The sequence below is a fragment of the Apis cerana genome, linkage group LG11 (genome assembly GCF_029169275.1).
Source record: "Apis cerana isolate GH-2021 linkage group LG11, AcerK_1.0, whole genome shotgun sequence".
NCBI classification, from domain to species: Eukaryota; Metazoa; Arthropoda; class Insecta; order Hymenoptera; family Apidae; genus Apis; species Apis cerana.
In genome coordinates, this window is record NC_083862.1 from 10,388,628 (window position 1) to 10,408,128 (window position 19,501).

The 19,501-nt window shown below is 37.9% G+C and overlaps 1 protein-coding gene across 7 annotated transcripts in view; it reads left to right on the forward strand.

The window, feature by feature from the left end:
- Positions 1–19,501, forward strand: part of LOC107999596 (carbonic anhydrase-related protein 10) — a 215,566-nt gene continuing 196,065 nt past the window's right edge. For 5 of the 7 annotated variants that reach the window (XM_062081776.1, XM_062081777.1, XM_062081781.1 and 2 more), the window contains exons 1-2: positions 1,958–2,179; positions 2,253–2,349. In XM_062081776.1, the coding sequence (XP_061937760.1) occupies positions 1,973–2,179; positions 2,253–2,349 (304 nt within the window). In that variant the 5' untranslated portion in view covers positions 1,958–1,972. Of the gene's footprint in view, positions 2,180–2,252; positions 2,350–19,501 lie in introns of all 7 variants that reach the window. The other 2 variants (XM_062081780.1, XM_062081782.1) reach the window with 1 other exon arrangement.

The window sequence follows — 19,501 nt, forward strand, 5'->3', positions numbered from 1 at the left end:
ATAGAATTTCAAAATAAAGAGAAAAATAGATTTTAATATTTTTAAATCAATTGAATAGTATTTTTTATTACTCGTTTAAATATTCTTAGAGTAATAGAAATAATAAGAAATAAATGTAAAATGATCTTAAATTGTCTTGAACTTCATCTCTATTATATTCTCATTCGATTTACTTTTTAATCATTTATATTCTGTTTCTTTCATAAAACTGTTCGTTTTATTTCAAAACAATAATACATTAAAAAATTCATGCAAGAGTAACGTATCTCTTCGATCTCTTCATTCCATCGATCTTCGCATAGTTAACAAATTAGACATTCAAAAATCTTACTTCTTAATATCAAAATAATTTAAAGAAATCTTTCCTCAAAAGATATTCGCACGTGAAATATTCTTCCCTTTTATCAGACGGGGAGATACTTTACGCCAAGTCGTGGTCGTTGATCCGACACAACACGTGTCACTGTCGCTTTCCACTTTCCAAGCGTATCGTGATATATATCACGATTTTTCCTTTTCTCCACCAAACCGAAAAGATCGGCGGATTCGATAAAATTTACTCAACAGAATGTGACGTTCGCCACGTGAATTCGCAACGGCCTTCATTTCCGGTTCTTCGTCGCACCGACGACTCACGCGTGTCTGGAATCGAGTTGGGTTAAGATTCTCAGGGATTCAGACAAAGAAGAAGAGCATCACGGGAAAATTTTTAACAGCTCTCTCTGCTGTCTCTCCTTTATACCGTCCCATTGACACTCGAACATCGAAACGTATCAGGATTTTGTTCCTCTGTTCGAGGATGTATTTAATAGGATCCGGAAACGAAATTAATTGCGGCGTAATTGGAATGAAATTTTCTATCGAAAACTTTTTCTATCGAGGACCTCTCGATATTATTTTAAATATTTGTCTTTTTTCCTTCTTTTTTTTATCGGTCGAAAACGAAGAGTGACGGACGAACGATGCAATGTCGAGATTTTTTAATTAGTAATAATTAATAATTAAATTTCTTGATTAAAAATTTCCATTTAACATTTTTTTCTTTCATTTTTTTTTAAAGACCTCTTAAGATATTTGAAGTTCCACCCAAGTAAGGGACGAAACATAAGGTTAATATACAAGGATTGATTCTTTACAAATTCCCTTCTTCGAAATAATGATTCAAACTAGAATCTTTTTTTTTATTTTTCATTACAACGCGAGCAATACAAGCGCAGAACATTTCTACGACTGCACAACAAAAAAAAAAAAAGAAAAGAAAAAAACTTCCAACACTATGAGTCACCGTAGATAAACTTCACTTCCGGCAACTTTCCATCCCTGAATGCGCACGTCTCTTTGACGAATCAAGGAGGAGGGAGAGGGGATGGGGTTCGACCGTGAGTCGATTTGAAAAAACTTTTATCCGCCAAAATTGTGCGACGACATTGGGTAACGCCATTGACTTCTTCGTTTCGCCTCGCTTTCCGCCTTTGCGAGCTGTTCTCGCGTGTTGGCGCTCGCGCGCGCGCCGAGGGGCGGCACGGAAGGAAGATCGAATTTGCGAAATGGCTGTGCACGAGGGTTGAATTTCTGACGAGGTAATTCGCGGGGGTTGAAGCGGTCCGCCGTGCCGAAGAAGGGGAAAAAGTTGTAAGGGTGAGAAATTCGAAGTGAATTCCATCGAAATAGGTGGGTCGACGATTTACTTCGTTACAGGGTTGACAAGTTGTCACCCCTTTCCTTTGGACAGCATGCACGTTCGAAATGATTCTCCCCGTTGCGCGCGTGTTTTTCGGCGAGAAACGACAGGGTGAGTAGTTTTTACTTACGGATATTATGATGAGAAGTTTCGTACGCTTTTTTCTTTTTTTTTTTTTGGTAGAAGATATTATAGTGTTACAGGATGTATTCGTGATACGTGAAGAAGTGTACTATAGTCAGTCAAGAGAGAGAGAGAGAGAGAGAGAGAGAGACTGCATGAATGTAGAAAATGCTGTTACGCGTGATCGTTGCTTCGAATATACAGGGTGAGTTATTTTTATTTACATGTAGATTTTTATACATTGTACAGGTTTCTCTAGAAGGTATTGTGTTGAAGGGTGTTTCCCGTGAAGAAGTGTATTACCAAGAAAAAGAAAATCACTGCTTAAGAAAGGTACTATTATCGCTGTGTATATTACGCGTTCCTTGGTACGAGGTAAGCTGTTTTTATTCACAATTGGATCTTATGTATTGTTGTGTAAGAAAAATATTGTTGTGCTTTCTTATAGATTGATTCCACGCGGGGAAAAAATTCTGCACAAGTCTCCTTATCGAAAACGTGTAACAACGCGTTAAATATGTTGTCTCCAGTCGGAATTCAGTCGAGTAAGAATTAAATAGAATATCGTTTGAATAACGAAATTGACGAAACTTAATTACAAGGCTCTGCCTTCGATGCAAATTGCTTTTGCACGACGTTTGTGCCCGTTTCAAAATGGTCCACTTTCGAAAGTCGACCTCGTCACGATACTAAAATTATTTTCCCTTTATTACGCGCTCGTCATTCAATTATTACTCAACACGGCATCTAATTGTCGTTCGTTACGCAATTTTTTTGAAACCAGTTGCGAATTTTCATCCATTTAAATTACGCTCGTCGTTTCAATTATCCCCGAAAAATTAAATCGTATCGTGAAAAAAGAAAAAAGTTAACACGTACGATAAATCCCGAGAGAGAGACAAGCTCGTTAAAGGGATAGTTTTACAAATTTCATATTAATTAAATTAAATCGCGCAATTATTTATATATTTATCGGCTACGATAAACCAAAAATATAGATTATATTCTTCGTGTCCCTTAAAAAGAATTTAGACAAAAGGGATGATTATTTTAATTCTTTATTATTTTACACCGTGGAAAAATTAATTTTTCCTATTTATGGAACAAAATCATTGAACGACAAAACAACGGCGCATTTGCATGCAATCTGATTCCCGTCGATGCATGTCGCGTTAATCAGGTTACACGAATTAAGTTGCCCCCAATTATTTAACATTCATCGGCCGATCGATCGACCTTGTTTCTGACCGGCCGGTCCCGTCATATCGTCATTAACATATTTGCCAACGATATTCACAAACAATAACTCGATATTCTCTTTCGTCCAACTCCAATCAAACTCGAGCGACGCTCTCGTTAGACTCCCGATCCCATTACCCTTCTTCTAACGAGGGGAAGAAATACGCCCGTTTCTTTTCGCGCTCGATCGGTAAAAAATTAACGAAAAGCTATTATCGACGGAGAGGAGAAGGGAAAATAAGACCGATGAATAAAAAAAAGAGGAATAAAAGGGATAAGAAGAGAGTGATTAAGCGTGGAAGGAGATGGGAAAGAGAGAGACGAAAAAAAAGGAGAACAACGCGGTTTTCCAGGACGGGGAAAAAAGAAAAGAAAGGAGAATTCGTCGGTAAGAAACTGTACGCTAATTAAGGCTGTTTCATCAGAGATTCCCTTTTTCGAGGGGTCGAGGCTTTTAAATAAATTATTCCGCGTTAAAAGCCTCTTCGCACTTCCTTGGATAATCCATGGGTTCGTTTCGTCTTGGTACTTGCACTCCAGGGAGGATTCCCGTGGATGGGATACGATCTAAGCCTTCTAATTATAGGTGTATCATAATGCATCGCGAGTTGTCTCTCGGTAAATTTCTGGTTCGATTAAACGGGAAAAATTGGTCATTTGTATGGCCATAGTAATTTTTTTGAAAAAGGAATTTATTTTCAGGAAATCTAATTTGATAATGAGATCGGAGATAACGAAAGAAATAAATTAGGTTAAAATATATTTGTTAATATCTTTCAAATAGATATTAGTTTCTTCCAATTTATATTTCTCGTGAGGTTATTGCCACGAATATTCTTAATGACGTTATTTCTGCAATATCACAATTGGAATTTAAAATAGAAAAATTAATATAATAGGAACATAGATTTCTAAATTTTTTTTTTCGTATTAATAAAATCCCTCGTTAGTGATCATCTCATTTGGGACAAAGCTTTGCAAAAAATTTTAAAATATACAATTGTGATTCAAATTAAATTGAATTATAATAAATTTCACAAGAAATTAATAGTGTTCTGAACACTATTACAGATGACTACTTTGATGTACAATACGATTTAAATTTCCTTCATTATCGTGGCCCAAAGAAAACGTGGACGTTTTAGAAATTGGTATTTCCACCGGCATTCCAGGACTTCGAATTCGTTGTCCTTGGTCCTCCGTGAAACGGCAACCGCGTCGCCTTTGAAGCCAATATTCTCCCTCTGTGCGCCTCTTAGCGTTAAGTTCTCTCGACAAGGCTAGTGGTTAAGTGGATGTTTCTCGGGACGTCGGGTGCATTTTTAAATAATTCAAGGCAAAAGAGACGGGGAAGGTGAGAACTTTCTTGAATTTCCCACCCCAGAGAAAGGGATCGAGTGAAATTTCTTTTGCTATCTTCATCCCAAATACTAAGTCTGAAAAATTAATTCGGCTGAAATTCCTCTCTCATAAAAACCGCAAAAGAGAAAATTTTGATTCCGTAACGTTACATCATCCTTACGTTATTCAAGCCCTTTTTTCTTTTTCGAAGTTAAAACTTAAAAAAAAAATTTCTTAATCTCGCGAAAAAAGAAATTATAACTCCACAATAATAATAAATATCCATTATAATTTTGCTAATTTTGCTTTTAAGTTTCCCTCTTCTCGAATAAAACTCGCGAAAGATTTCTGATCGCAGACGGAAGAGAAAGTAGATAGATTCGTAGATTTAGCAAAAGGAGCGAGAGTATGGAATGGCAGGGGGTGTAAATATTAGAAGAGCACAAATCAGACACGGGGAATAGGTAAAAATAGGTAAAAATCGTCGTTTGCCCCCGTGTAAAACGTAACGTAAGGGGATATCGGTTGACGAGATGGATGAAAATCTCACGGAACGACGGTATTGTTGCTCGTAGAATTGTAGATTACTTTTACGATTCACGAGCCGCGCGGTTAAAGTAACAGAAACAGTACGGGTGTACCGTTAACCGTTATGTTCGTACATAAATATAAAACGAGTCCTCCGTAGCCGAGTCGACTATCAAGTAGTAAGGATGGATGCCAAGTCGATCGGCAAAATATTGCGCCCTGTACCTGGATTCAGTGTTGCGAATAAATTTAGCCACGGATGTTTTATTATTTCGTGCCATCGATAAATACACCGTATTCTCTCTGTTTTTCTTTTTCTCTCTTTCTCTCTTTCCTTCTCTTTTTTCTTTAGCGAATGAAATTATCTCTTCTATACGACAAATAATTGGAAATGAGGGGAAAAAAAGATCGATGGGAAAAAAATAATCGGATTAAATATTTAAAATATTTAATTAGAGGGGAGAGGAAATTATGGAGAGAAAAGTAATAATTTATTCATTTTAAAATGGGAGAAGAGTTATAAGGAAATCGAAGATTCTTCTATCCTTTACGTTTTATCTTTTTTTCCAATTATTTATATTTCTTTGATATTTCATCTCCTCGAACTAAACAATTTTCGCAAATTTAGAATATTTCCCGATATTTCTATCTAAAATGCAAACAAACAAACAAACAAACAAGCAAAAAAAAAAAAAAAAGTAGAGAATATACCGAACGAAATGGGATTGCACGAAGAGTAACTAGTTTTTTAAATGACCTGCGCAAATTTCGATCTAAACGAGACCAGATTCAAAGTGATTCTACCGGTCAATTATAGAAACACTCAACGAGCAATAACGAATCCCAGTCCACAGGCAATTTTCCCCGACGATTGTCAATTATCGCGTTTGTTCCGCCATTCTCTCATTTAAAATCACACTTTTAACCATACGACGAATATATACGTACACATATCATTTTCCAAGAAGAACTAAGAAAAAGAACGCGCTGTATATCGGGCGTATCAATAGTTCAAATCATTTGATGCAAGGATTTTATTTCTCTTTTTCTCTCTCTCTCTCTCTTTTTTTCCTTATTCTTTCTTTTAATAAATTCGAAGAGAAGAGATACGAAGGACCCGCGGCATCCCTGCGGGAAGGTTATTTAGATTTATTCGCGAATTCTCGAGCCGACGATATTTTCCCCGAGTGCACGTGCCAATACCAATAGGCGGAGTGGTTAATACCGTCTGGCCTGGCATCTATCCTTGCTACTTGATAGTCAGCTTCCATTCGAATGCTTCGTCTTACACCACCGGCCTATACAGTAATCCTAACTCTCATCCGCTTTTTTCTTCTTCGATCCCCTGTATCGGCGGCTTTCCCTCGCCTCGAACGATACAAATGTCGATCGTGTTCCAGCAATTTCGTTTAAATCCACTTTTCGTTATTCCGTAGCAACATTTATCCCGAAATTGTTCGAAAATTATATTATATCTCCAATTCTGTATAAATTTATCTAATGGAATAGTGCATTAGTTTTAATTACGCAAAATGGAATATCGCGCAGTTATTTCGATAGAACGATTATACATGTTGATGGCCACGACGCACATTCGTAATTTTTTGTCTCTTTCTGTTAATAATTAATAATAATTACACACGGATACAGGAAACAAGATTTTTTTAAATTGGCGAATCAATGGACCCGTAATTAACAAGTTTCATCTCTAAAAAAGTGCAAATAATCACATACAGCAATATTTTCCATCGACACGAATAATTTTCTCTAATAAAACGATCGTCGAAATTTCCTTCTTCCTCTTTCTCTCTCTCTCTCTGTTCCCCTCCCTGTCATAAATTAAAGAAATGATTAATCATTCGATTATCTCGATCGAAAATTTTTCCCCGATCCGTCCCTTTAACATCGTGTTTCATTCATTTTCGAATATCGCGAAATGGAATTGGAAAATGGCCTCACCGCGATCAGATAAGGGACGCGATCGATGCGCGCGAAATGAACAGTTTCTTTGACGCGCTTAACGTTTAATATTCATATTTCAATTTCACGATAGAGCGTCCATTCCACGGGCAAAGTTTCTTGGTCGATCCTCCCTCCGTTCGGCTGACCGCAGGAATTTCTTGTTACACACCGACCAAATCATAGAAAGGGAGAGAGAATGGGGGAGGGAAAAAGAGAGAGAGAGAGAGAGAGGAAGGTTTCCTACTGACGACAGCAAACTCGATTTTGCGGAATATCCGGATATTCCACGGTTTTATCGATGCGTCGGCTACGCGTCACGATAATGCTGGAACTATCGCGGCCCACTGTGCAAGTTAGGTAATTTTCAATAATTGAAATTGGTTCTTGGACAGAGGTATTATTAGGTCACGTTCTCGCTAATCTTTTTAGGGAATCGTTAACGAAAACGAAGAAATTTTTATTGTACATGGATTTTTATTATCTGTCATTAGATTGGTGTTAGATTTTTTGATAAATTTTTTTAAAAAGAAAGGATTGCTCTTTCTTTGGTATAAATTATTATATGATGGGATAAATGGGATAATAATTAAATAATATTATTTGGTTTTCATCGATACGAATTCCTCGTGTTCTTTGAATTAGTTTATTTGAATTATCAAACGATTGATAAAAAGTGGAAAAAGTCATTGAATGTTTATCTAACTTTATCCAATGAAAATACTTAATATATTTCAAATTAGAATTAATCGCAGGTCAAAATGTTTCAATTGTAGTTTTTATATTACACATACACGCAACACATACAACACATACAAATGAAAATATATTATTCTCCATGAAATATTCATTACGAGAAACTTTCAATGATAGAAACTTGTTCGAAAGAGAGTCCTTAGATAGGGCAGTAGAGTCGCGCAATCGTTTGGTGTTCCCTTTTGTGCTGGACACCCGATATATCACGATGACTCTACGCGAGCACGCCTTTACGAGCGGTGCAAAAAATTTATAACCCCAAGATGGAATTGAATTTCCGGTCGGCGCCGGCCGAATACTGATTACGCCGCACTTTATACACCTTGCCTCTCCCCTCCTTTTTGCGGCCTTAATCGTCTGGCACGATTGTGCAACGCTGACTTCCGTCTACGTTGGTTTTGCGACGTCTCATCTCACCCTAACGAACGAACTCCTCCGATGACGGTTGTTAACCTGATTCCTGATTTTATGTTGAAAAATACAAGCTCCTCCCTTATTCAAAACGAAAAAGAATATTCGATTCTCTCTCGATTTGTCGAGAGTATTCTACGATTAATAATCAAATTTTAATGAAATGAATCGTATATATAATTCTGCATGTTTAAAAACAAATATAAAGAACATTTCTCGATAACATTCTCTCTTCAACAATTGTTTCAAGCTTTGACAAATGCAATTATGATAAAAAGTTGCAACCGAACGATTCGCTTTTTATCTTATATAGCCGTAATTTTTTTCATCGAGATAACAATTAACGCGAACCGTAAAAAAAAAAAAAAAAGAAGAGTTAATGGAACGTTACTCTTATTTCCCTGTAAGATACAAAATGATCGATGTCAGAATCAACGCGTCCTTTTTCACGTTCAATTCATTTAACAGAGGTTCCATTTCCGCGGCGATCCATCAATAACGGAAACGCGACACGATATCATCCAGTTATCACGCGAGTCACTTAAATCTAAAAAAACATTCACAACGTCGCGATGCTTTCCATTAAAAATCGTGGAAGAGGAGGGGGGGAGGTCGGTAATAATTCTAACGGACGAGAATGATCGTTGGCAGGGCAGGGAGAGGAGGGGGGGATTGGGTAGATTTGGGCTCGAGACCCGACAAAATGAATTTTCATTATTAAGTATCGGGGTTAATCCGAAAATACGGCCGTGTAATGGGCGAGCGATGAAAAATTCGAATTATTCTGGGACGATTATGGTCCCTCGTTGTTTCCATCCCTCGGCCCGGCTTGCTATTATCGCGATTACAACGAACCAGGCTTGTTCCACCCTCTTACATCGAGCCGAGTTTAAATCGGAGGATCTGTATTAACGGCGATGTAGCATGACGCATCAAAAATGAAATCCACCCCCTGTGGCTAGTTCAATTACTAATTAGTTAATGAACGAAGCGCTTTATTAATTAACCTCAAGCGTATCCCGGCTTGGCTCTCTACTAATAATAACGGAAAGTATCGCGCTGCTTGTTCCTGTTTTTCCTTGTGTATAATCCGTGCGAGACATGATTAATAATAAGAGAGTCGGGGCGAGATTGTTGTTTAATATCGTTGTTTAATATTATGTGCACGAGAATGGTAGAAATTTTCGAATATCAATAATTTTTAATATATATATATATATTGTGATAATTAATACGATATCTTGATTAATACGATAAAGCGGCGAATAAGGAAGTAATTGAAAAGAGATGACATATATTATTTAATTTATTAATTAGTCTCTGTTTTATCGGTTATTTCATCGAGAAGATGATAAATTTATAAGGAGGAAAGTATTTTTTTTTTTAGAAAACTATTTTCAGAATTCTCGTTTAACGAACGACGAATTCGTCTACGTGGAAATGAATTTTTAGATCAAATAAAATCAATCGAAAGTCGTGTATAGTTTGCATTTTTAAATTCGAACAGATATCGCGTCTTTATTTTTTTAAATAACCGGTGAAATTTAAACAATCGATGATGATACTCTTGTCCCGATGGAAGCATCGAAGATCCTTGGCCGGCTATTACTCGGCGAAATGACCAATATCGGCTAGTCGTATCATCGATTCACGAACTCGTTGCTATTTTATTGCGGATCATCGAACGACGAAAATTGCCTCACGGCCAATGATGAATTATGGAGAAGAGCTCCATGGAAAGAGGCCTTTAAAAGGCTCGATCCATTAATTGCGCGATCACGTTGAAAAAGACGCGTAATATTCGGTGTTCCACGAACGGATATAAAAAATATTCGCGTAAATTTCGTAAACCGGATTTCGTTGGGATTGGGATCAAGCTAATGCCATCTGGTATATCATGTATGAAATTATTTTCAGGGAACGTTCGAATAATGTTAGTGGTTTGCGAGAGAAACGGATGAAACGGAGGTTTATAACATTTTTATTAGATTTTTATAATACGATCCAATGCTCTAGAGTTAAAAATTTAGAATTTCTCATTCGAGAAATGTTGGAGAATGGAATCCAGAAAGTTGAGAATTTCGGATGGAAAACCTCAAGTATCAAATTTGGCAAATGAGATTTGGAATTTAAATAATTGATTGAGATCCAGAGTATAGGATTACAAATTCTGATTTCTATTAATATTTAGTACATACGCGTATATGTGTTATCGAGCTTGAAAAATAATTAATAACGATAATCTGTAGGCTAGACGTAGACCGCCAGATGTTGAGTTTAATAAGTCAAATTAAATTGGATTAAGAAGGATCGTACCATTCGCGCGATGCCCGAGAATTTTGAGTATTATATTAAGAATTTTCCGTGAGTCCGTGTCGGAACAGCTGTGAACTGGTTTAGGTACATCACCGATATAGAACCGGAAGTGAAACGAGCCAGCACTCTTATCAATTTCGATACGTTTCATTCTTAATTAATCTTAATCCTTTTTACCGTAATTTTTCCAACAATGCGTTAAAATATTATCATCAATTATATCACATTTTTCACATTCACGTGTTTTCACCTGTTTTCACGATGGTCTGTCGCGATATTTGCCAGTCGCTTCTACTCTAATACCTCTAATACTTTTTCAGACTTTGCTCTATCCCTTCTCACTTTTTGACTTTTCCATCCTGTCTTCTTCCATCCTGTCGCTCCTATTTCCAAAGCGTATCAAAGTTTCCACTTGTCGCCTTGATTTCTCGTTCTCGTTACATTAATTTTTGTCGTTCTTGTTCTTGCTCACTCTCTGCCTGTTGTTCCCTTCGTGTCTTTCCTTGAATCGAAACATTCAGCTTTTTATACTATACTCGTTTTATATCAAAAACGAAACGAGAGTTCATCAACTTATTTTCTATATTTTCAAGATGTTCCTATTCCGCGAAAATTAATTTTGCAACTCGCCACTAAGATCACAAGAAGAAGCATTTTTCGCAAATAATAAAATAAGTATAGTGTATAAAATTTAAAAAAAAAATTCCGTGTCTATAGATATAATAATCACAGTCGAATCGCTGTATAACAATGTTCCAAAAAACGTTGAGCACCGAGCAATGCAGAGAAATAATCGGCTTGAAAAATAAATGGTTGGAAATCACTGGCCTCGATCGTAGAATAGCGTTACACCATTCGATCGTATCAATCAGACGAGAAATCCAAGCCAGTCAATACTACGCGTAACCGCAATAATGTATCCACGAGATTATTGCCTCGTATCTCGGCCCTGTGGATAATGTCAGGCACATTGACGACGCGCTTTATTGCCGACTCTTCCGATTTAATCGCGGTCAAATCCTTAATTCTAATCTTCTTCTTTCCTGCGAAGAGTAGACACGATTTTAAAAAACACGCGAACAATATTATTTCGTATCGTTTCGATGCGATTATATTACTTTAACACGAACATAACGTTTGATATATTGTTTTGATGAATTTGGGTATCGTTTGTGCTTTGCAAAGTGTACAATTTAGATAGAAAGAAAAGTACAGGATATCATAATAGAAGGAAATTGCGGAGGTGGATAAAGAACGTTCATCGTTTTGAAGATTGTTCTCAAGTTTGTGGTAAATAGAAATGTAATAGAATATCGATTATTTTCTATTTTTTCTTTAAAGAAAAATACTTTGTCAATCTCGGAATACATTCAAATCTTAAAGAATTTTTCTAGTCCTTTAATAAGAACTCTGAGGATAATAAAAATGATCATGTACAAGTCGTATGCTTATACTTTTTCTCACATTGTTTATTCACATCGAATAACTAAGGAAGTGCGAAGGATCTTAACAAACTTCGATCAAAATAGAGAAAATGGCTCCTCGTTGGAAGATTCAGCGACGAAATCCTCTCCGCTTAGACGAATAATTTCCGATCCGCAAACATTTCGACAAACGATTCCACGTCGAAAATCGTGTCTCCAATTACTCGGGGAGCAATTTCGTGGGAGGAGGCGTATAATGACGTAAAGCGGGGAAATAATTTCCTGGCTTATCGGCCGACCAGAGGATGGATTACTCATCGGGCGGGCGCAGTGAGTAGCTGAGCGAAAGAGTTATGGATCTGATCAGATTCCGGTCCATTTCACCGGCTTCCACCGCGAGCCGCTGTATTCTGTCTCTGGCCGTATGGTAATGTTATTCGTAAATGCGTATGCGCCCGGCCGGATCTTGTTATGGGCAGCGTATTCGATCCCTGCCCTTCCGGATGGCAAGATTCGTCCAAGTTCGCCCGATCCTTTTCTCACCACTTTTTCTCCTACGTTTATCTATATTAATTTGAGCGTTATTAAATTTTTTTGTCGTTTAAATATTTGGAAGCAATTTCAAATTTCGATTCCTCCGTTGTTTATTTTTTTTATTCTTGTGGATGAACGATCTCTTAAAATATTTATTCGAATTAAATTTACATCAAAATCTTTTCTTACCACTTTTTCTCCTACGTTTATCTATATTAATTTGAGCGTTATTAAATTTTTTTGTCGTTTAAATATTTGGAAGCAATTTCAAATTTCGATTCCTCCGTTGTTTATTTTTTTTATTCTTGTGGATGAACGATCTCTTAAAATATTTATTCGAATTAAATCTACATCAAAATCTTCGAATTTAATAATTAATTAACGAAGTGGCATCTTCGTTTTGGTAATAATAATAATTTTAGTTGTATAGGAATATTTTCTATTGACGTAAGGTATGGTATGGTAATTCGTAATACGGTCGATTGGATCCTGTTGTGGATGGCTGCATTTCGATCCTTCCGGATGGCAAGATTTGTTGAAGTCGTCGAATTTCTATCGGCCTGCTTTTTGTCAGACCATTTATTTATCGCCACTTGTTCCAAACGTTGGCCACGCCACGTTTGCGGCGCGTTTAATCCTCATTTGCAATTTCGATTTACTCCCCGGAAGTAAATCGAAAGATCTTCACTCTCCAGCTCTCTATTCTCGATTCGATTTTTGTTTTTTCTTCTTTTTTCTTTTTTAAAGAAATTTTATATACGAGAGAAAAGTTTCGAGGAATTATTTTGAATTTTCGCGGTTAAATTGCGTAAGATAAGATCTTTACTCCGCGTGATTATTAATGTCGATTTAATTATAATTTCGATTTGCAATTTAATTAATTTCTTTGATTTGGTTTCTAAATTTATAAAAACTAAAAGCTTTTGATTATTATCCTTGTTTCTCTCGGTTGTGGTTATATTAAAAATTGAATTATATTGTTTGATAAAATTTTTTGCATCACCAAGATTTCACTCGATCTTTCGATTTCCATTACTTGATATCGAGAAAAAAATGGATGGACTCAGTTCTCCAGCGAATAGATTGCGTTAAGATTGCGGATTTTCTCTTAAAGAGAGAAAAAAGCACATCATTCGTAATTCATTCCTACTTGACTTTCTCCTTTATGCCCATTATAGAGATCCTCCAGTTTTCTCTTTATCCCCTTCTATCTGGAACAAAAACTTTCCAACGAATTTCGAAAGTTGCGGTGAGCAATGCCCAACCGTTGCTGAATTCTTCACCATCTCCAAACGTGTCGCGACAAACTTGGTATATAAAATATTTCTTTTCTTCCCGACTCTTGTGATCGAGAAATTATCGATGAACGCGGTCGACGATGGAGAGAGAAAGAGAAGGAGACAGAATAACGGGGAACAAGAGGAAGAGCGACGAAGAGGGAAATAAAATTGAAAATAAAGAAAAGAAACGGGAGAGGGAAAAAGGTGGATAAAGCAAATTCACGTGGGAAAAGGGGAGGTGAAAGCGAGGCCAGAAGAGAGGGAGAGGTTGCTTGGTACACCACGCGCATCGGATAAATTTTCAATCGGACAAATTCTGAAAGAGCGGTCTCCCCCCTCTCCCCTATTTCTGCCACCGAACAAGTTTAAAAATCGATGCAGTCTCGAGTAACTCCTGCCACCTATTTCTCTTCCTTCCGCGTTCTCCGCTGAATAGAGGGTATATGGGCGTACGTATGTATGATTGGATGCGCGAACTTGGTGAGATTCAAGTTTTCTTCTGTTTCTTGTTTTGAAAAAAATCAATGTGAAAGTCCCAGCAAAAATTAATAATCTGTTACACGATATTACTTACGAAATTTTTATCACTTATTATTAACTTCTTGATAATAATCAATTTTCGCAGATAAAAAGATAAGAACTCGAGATTGATATGAAAAATGATCGAGAAGCAAGAGGCATAGAACATTTTATTTCCCGTGGTCCTCCTTACGCGATAATATTTTACGATTGTGAATCGATATTCAACGATAACCGGATCGTTTTGCAGTTTCACGGGATATCGTTGTTCCTCCAGAAGAGCCAGGGTTTAAATTAAAAGAAAATTTTTCGGCGTAAATCTTATTTCCGTGGAGTGTAGCGGGATATTGGGATGGTTCGACGGTTGAAAATTTCGAATGCGGCCCACGTAGACGCTAAAACGCCCCCATGATTCAATTCGCATCAGCCATCCCCCTGCTATTCTCCCCTTTCCTTCCATCTACGGGCGCGAGTTTTGCCAGAACCTCGCCAGGACATCTTGTAGCGTGTCAAGCTGCACTGCTACTCGTGCCGATTGTCTCCCTTTCTCGTGATCTTTCGCGCAACCAAGGAGCAACCATTTTCGACTTGCCTTCGGTCATTTTACTCCGCTTCTTTACCCGAGTTTTATAAGGAGCGTTCGCCCTTCGGAATCGTGACTCGAACGTTCTTCGCTCGAGGTGAAATTGAGGATGTTCCTGGAAAAGAGTTTACGGATAAAGATATTTACCGAATGATCGGGCAGCTGTTGTAAGAAAGTCGTGGAACAAAATGATTGCGCTCGTATGTGGATTATTGTATTGTAACGATTTAGATCATCCAACAAGTGGTGTTCGTAATGAAACGAGCGTAAGACACGAGTAAGATGTCAGATAATAGGAAGACAGTCATGGAATGAAATAAGAGAATCACGGTCGAGTAAGTAGGATATAAGAATCGTATAATAAATGATGCAAGATAATCAGATAAGTGGGATTGTGGCCTGGCAAGTCGTAGTAAAGTAATCGAACGAAACAATTGGTACAAAATACGCTTGTTCATTCAATTAGATCATCAATTAGTCACTTTAATTCTTTGCTAATCCTTATTATATACTCGAGACTACGCCAATGATTAATGAATCTACACTTTTAGCCCAGACAGAGTCTTAGGACACTTTGAAAACTCTAATAAAACTTCGGGATCGGGAAATGAATAATGAATTTCAGTTATCTGCATTTTATGTGATAAAATTTTTAACACGTCTCCTGCTTTATTATTAATGATTACTTAATTTTGTCCATCCCCGATATACAACAAATCCCCTAAAATTATCGCGCAATTTTACCAATTTACCTCGCTTCGGTATAGAAGCGAATTGGAACAAATTTTTCAAATAGAAAAAAAAGGAAAAAACAATCCTTCTTTTCTCCGAAGAGCGATCCACCGTTTTTTTTTCTCGTCCCGTTCATGATTTCATTCTTGACGCAAAATGGCGGGAACAAAGGGGAGAAGGGGTACACAAGCGGATGGAAAGTTATTAATACGAAGCGCGATAAAAAGGGGCCAGTTAGAGACACGGGGGCTGCTTTGCAGCGGGTTTCCACGGCGTTTCATGCTTTTGCCGAGGAGAAAAGCGAGGGTTGCGCTGCGAGCTGATTCGAATTGATTCGCGGGACGAATGAAAGGGCCGCGCCAACGTTGAAAAGGATGAAACGCAAACTTTTCAGCCGCCGCCGTGCACGATTTCTTCTCCTCGCACCCCTCATTCTCGCCTACTCTTTCATCGCCGACGCTTTCGAGTTCCTTACCCGTGGAATCGTGGTTTTTGACCACTTGAAAAGACCGTGCCGTGCCTCCTTTCCCCGCCTGTGACAAGAATTAAATATCGTTGACGCCCTTCCATCCCCGTATTCAGAATTATCGCGTGTGACCTGGCTCGCCCTCCCGAATGAACGCGGGAATCCGTTGGAACTCGGCATTCAGGAGGTGTCCTCGAGGTGTTGATAGGCGACACCGGTTGGAATTTAATCAATGGAAACGCTGCTTCTTTTTTTTCTTTTTTAATGGACGCGAAAGTGCCTTTTTTTGGCGCATCGAGGATGTTTGCTTTGAACGAAGCGGTGTGCATGGAAGCACTGTTTGCCGCGCGAGACGTGTGTATTCGTCATCGTGGGGATTCAACGATGAATGGCGATGGTTTTTTGTATATTTAGAAAAAAATGCTTTTGAACCTGGGTACGAATCTTTGAGCCATTGAAGATTATTTTAAAACCAAAATAGGCCGATTGTTTCGAAGAATGGAGGGGGGCAGTCCCTTTCAATTAATATAAACGGTATTTAATACGTAATAAGAGAACCTTGTGGATTTCTAATTCACGACGAGTACTTATTTCGTAAAAATATATCGGTAGATTCTTTACGTGATTTAAGAATAATATAGTAGAAAGTATCAAGCAAGCATTTGGAATATTGCTAATAACAAATATTCATTGAAATGAAATAAAATTCCAAAATAATATTCAACGATTCATGATCTCGAAGCAAAGAGACGAAGCTATCATTTCAATTTCCCACGAATCTCATCTTCGTTGAAGCCATAAACCACGCCGGCATTGCGTTACACGCACACACACACACACACATATATGTAACCACGAAATTTTACCTCTTCTCCGTATTATGATTCTCAGTAGATTCAAGTTTAGGCTTCAACCCAAACAATGCTCGACACGAAGTCAACTTCGAGTTCGTTGGTTAACTGATCGACGTTTACTCGGGTTCGCGATTTCCTGCGAAAACATGAACGTTTGCGTGTCGCGTTTGGGTCTCGCGGTGAACAACGCCGGGAGGTGCTCATCAGCAGGCTAGATTCGGCTTTGCATGGCACAAGTGATTCGCCGTGTTGTCAGGGAATTTCGGTTTCGAGTCTGTGATCATTAAGGCGCCATGTGCATGCGATTGTCTGTTTATACGTGTTTGTGTATCTTTGACGATGTTCCGCGGAATTCCTGTAAGTCCGCACAAACGATCGTCCTAATCTTACGTGGAATCTACGGCCGTCTAGTTGCACAAAGCTAACTTCTGCCTCGACTTTCCTTTCCTCCGATCGAATTTTCTTTTTTTTTTTTTTTTAGATCCGAGTCGCTCTTGAATGCGCTGCTGCACCGATTTTTTGGGGAAATATTAATTTGGAAAACGTTTAAAATTGAAATTGGAATTATATATATAATACAATCGAGAGGTTTTTACAAAACAATCGTATTTTCGCACGAAGCGGAAAAATTGTATCGAAATTATTGTGCAGCTTTGGATTAGCTTTTTCTTTTTCTTTCTCTTTTTCTCTCTCTTCTCGGAAAAGTGACGAATCGGAGGTTTTAATTGTAGAATGGATTTCGGGATGACAAAACATGGGTGACGTGTACGGCCAGAAATGGTAGATGGAATGAAAAGGGTAGAAGTAAACTTGGAGATTTTGAAAGCAAATATTGATTTTCCAACCCAATTTGCGGAGGTTTTACCGAGATACCGAATTTTATTAGTTTACCGGTAGATCTAAAAATTGTATCGAAAAATACGTATGGAATTTCAATTTCCTATAATTTCTCTAACTTTGTTGCTCGATGCTTTGTTTTTTAACATAATAATATCAATATCGATCTACGATTAAACGCAATCAATGACAAAAATCCGAATAATTGTTTCGTACGTTGATGAACGATAATTAATAAAATTAATAAATTGTTCAATTCCAGCGATTAAATAACATCAATTACACGCGACGCAATTAAGCAATAATCGATTCCGCGGAAAACAAAGAAATAGAATTACTGCAACGGAATCGCACGAATTCGTCATTCGCCATAAGATCTTGATTGACTACGGCTGAAGCTAATTGAGATTACTACTAGTTACTATTCGTCGGTAATACGATTTCGAAATCGTGACCCATCCGATGCTGGAACAAGTTCCACGTTCATGTTCCATTCTGTTTCGTGGCAACATTTCGCCGAACCGTGCCCGGCCAACCACCGCATTATCCCGATCGATCCCATCGATATTTGCAAATATGAGCATCCAATTTAATCAGACGATCCTTTCTAATTTACAATCTTTCAATTTTCCAGATAATCGTTCCAATAATAATACTTACATCAATCCCCTTTGTTTCTTCTTTGAAATAATACCATCGTAAATACCATCGTATCATCTGACAAATTAACCTCCTCATTAAACCTCAACAAACTAAAACAATCTCATCCCTTAACCAGAACATCCAATGCACAAATAGAACAAGTGGAGAAATCCATTGGCTTCCCTGTAACCACGCTTCTGTCCGTTCCAGCAGTACAAGTAGTAGTACAAGTGTGAAATTCGATCGAGTTCCATCAGATAAGAGTATTAAACGCTAGTTAAATCGTAGCAGTGATATATATATATTCTAGTGGACAGAGCTTAATCAACTTCGTTAAACCGAAAACAAACCAAAGCAATCTTACTCTCTAGTCATCCGGTGAACTCGATATCTTTCCTCTATCGCCATATCTATACATATACGTGTTCTTCTTGTGGAATCGACTCGAGCAGCGACGAGTCAATCGTTGGCGCGGCAAGTGGCGCGAGTGTGAAATTTCGCGATCACGTGAAATTTCAATGGCAACGCGCGGATGAAAGGTGGGGCTTAATAACGGTGGAAGCCCGTGGCCTAACATTCCAACGTGACCGCCGGTATACGCGGTTAGCACACCTGAGGGATTTTGAGTTATGGCCGGAAACGGTGGAGGTGAAACGGTGGAGGCTGGGCTTGGAGAGGTGGTGGAAGGAAGGGGTGTCTAAAAGAGAGCTAATGTGGGTAACTTGTAACGTTCTTCTCGTTCGCGAGGCCGCATTAATTATTTCATATCCGAAACTCAATTTTCCTTCCTTCGTACCTGCTTGGATATTCTCCTCCCCCCTCCTCTTTCCTTCGCAATTACCAGCCTATTCACGAGTTACGAGACGATCTCTGGGAAGGAATCGCGATGAACACGCGTGTGAACAAGATCGACGCGTGTGACGATCGTTGAAATTCGGAGAAATTTTCATGATTGCTCCGTGTGATTTTGGAATTTTATTGTAATTTATTAAATAATGTTCATTTGAACAGGACTCACTGCCAGTTCAAACACTTCTCGTTTCACATCTCCACCACTCTGGATTAATCACAAGTACCCTTCGTTCTACTTCAAATACTCCAAACTGGAGCAATTTAAATTCTACCATACTAAAATCATTAGTCCATCTATCTCACGTCGGAGGGCGACGTTTCGCTCATTTTAGAATTGAAAGGATAATTTTTTAAAATTTCTATCTTCCAAGAATTCTTAATCACAGAGATTACGTAAATAATCATGAGCAAAGAATATGTCGAA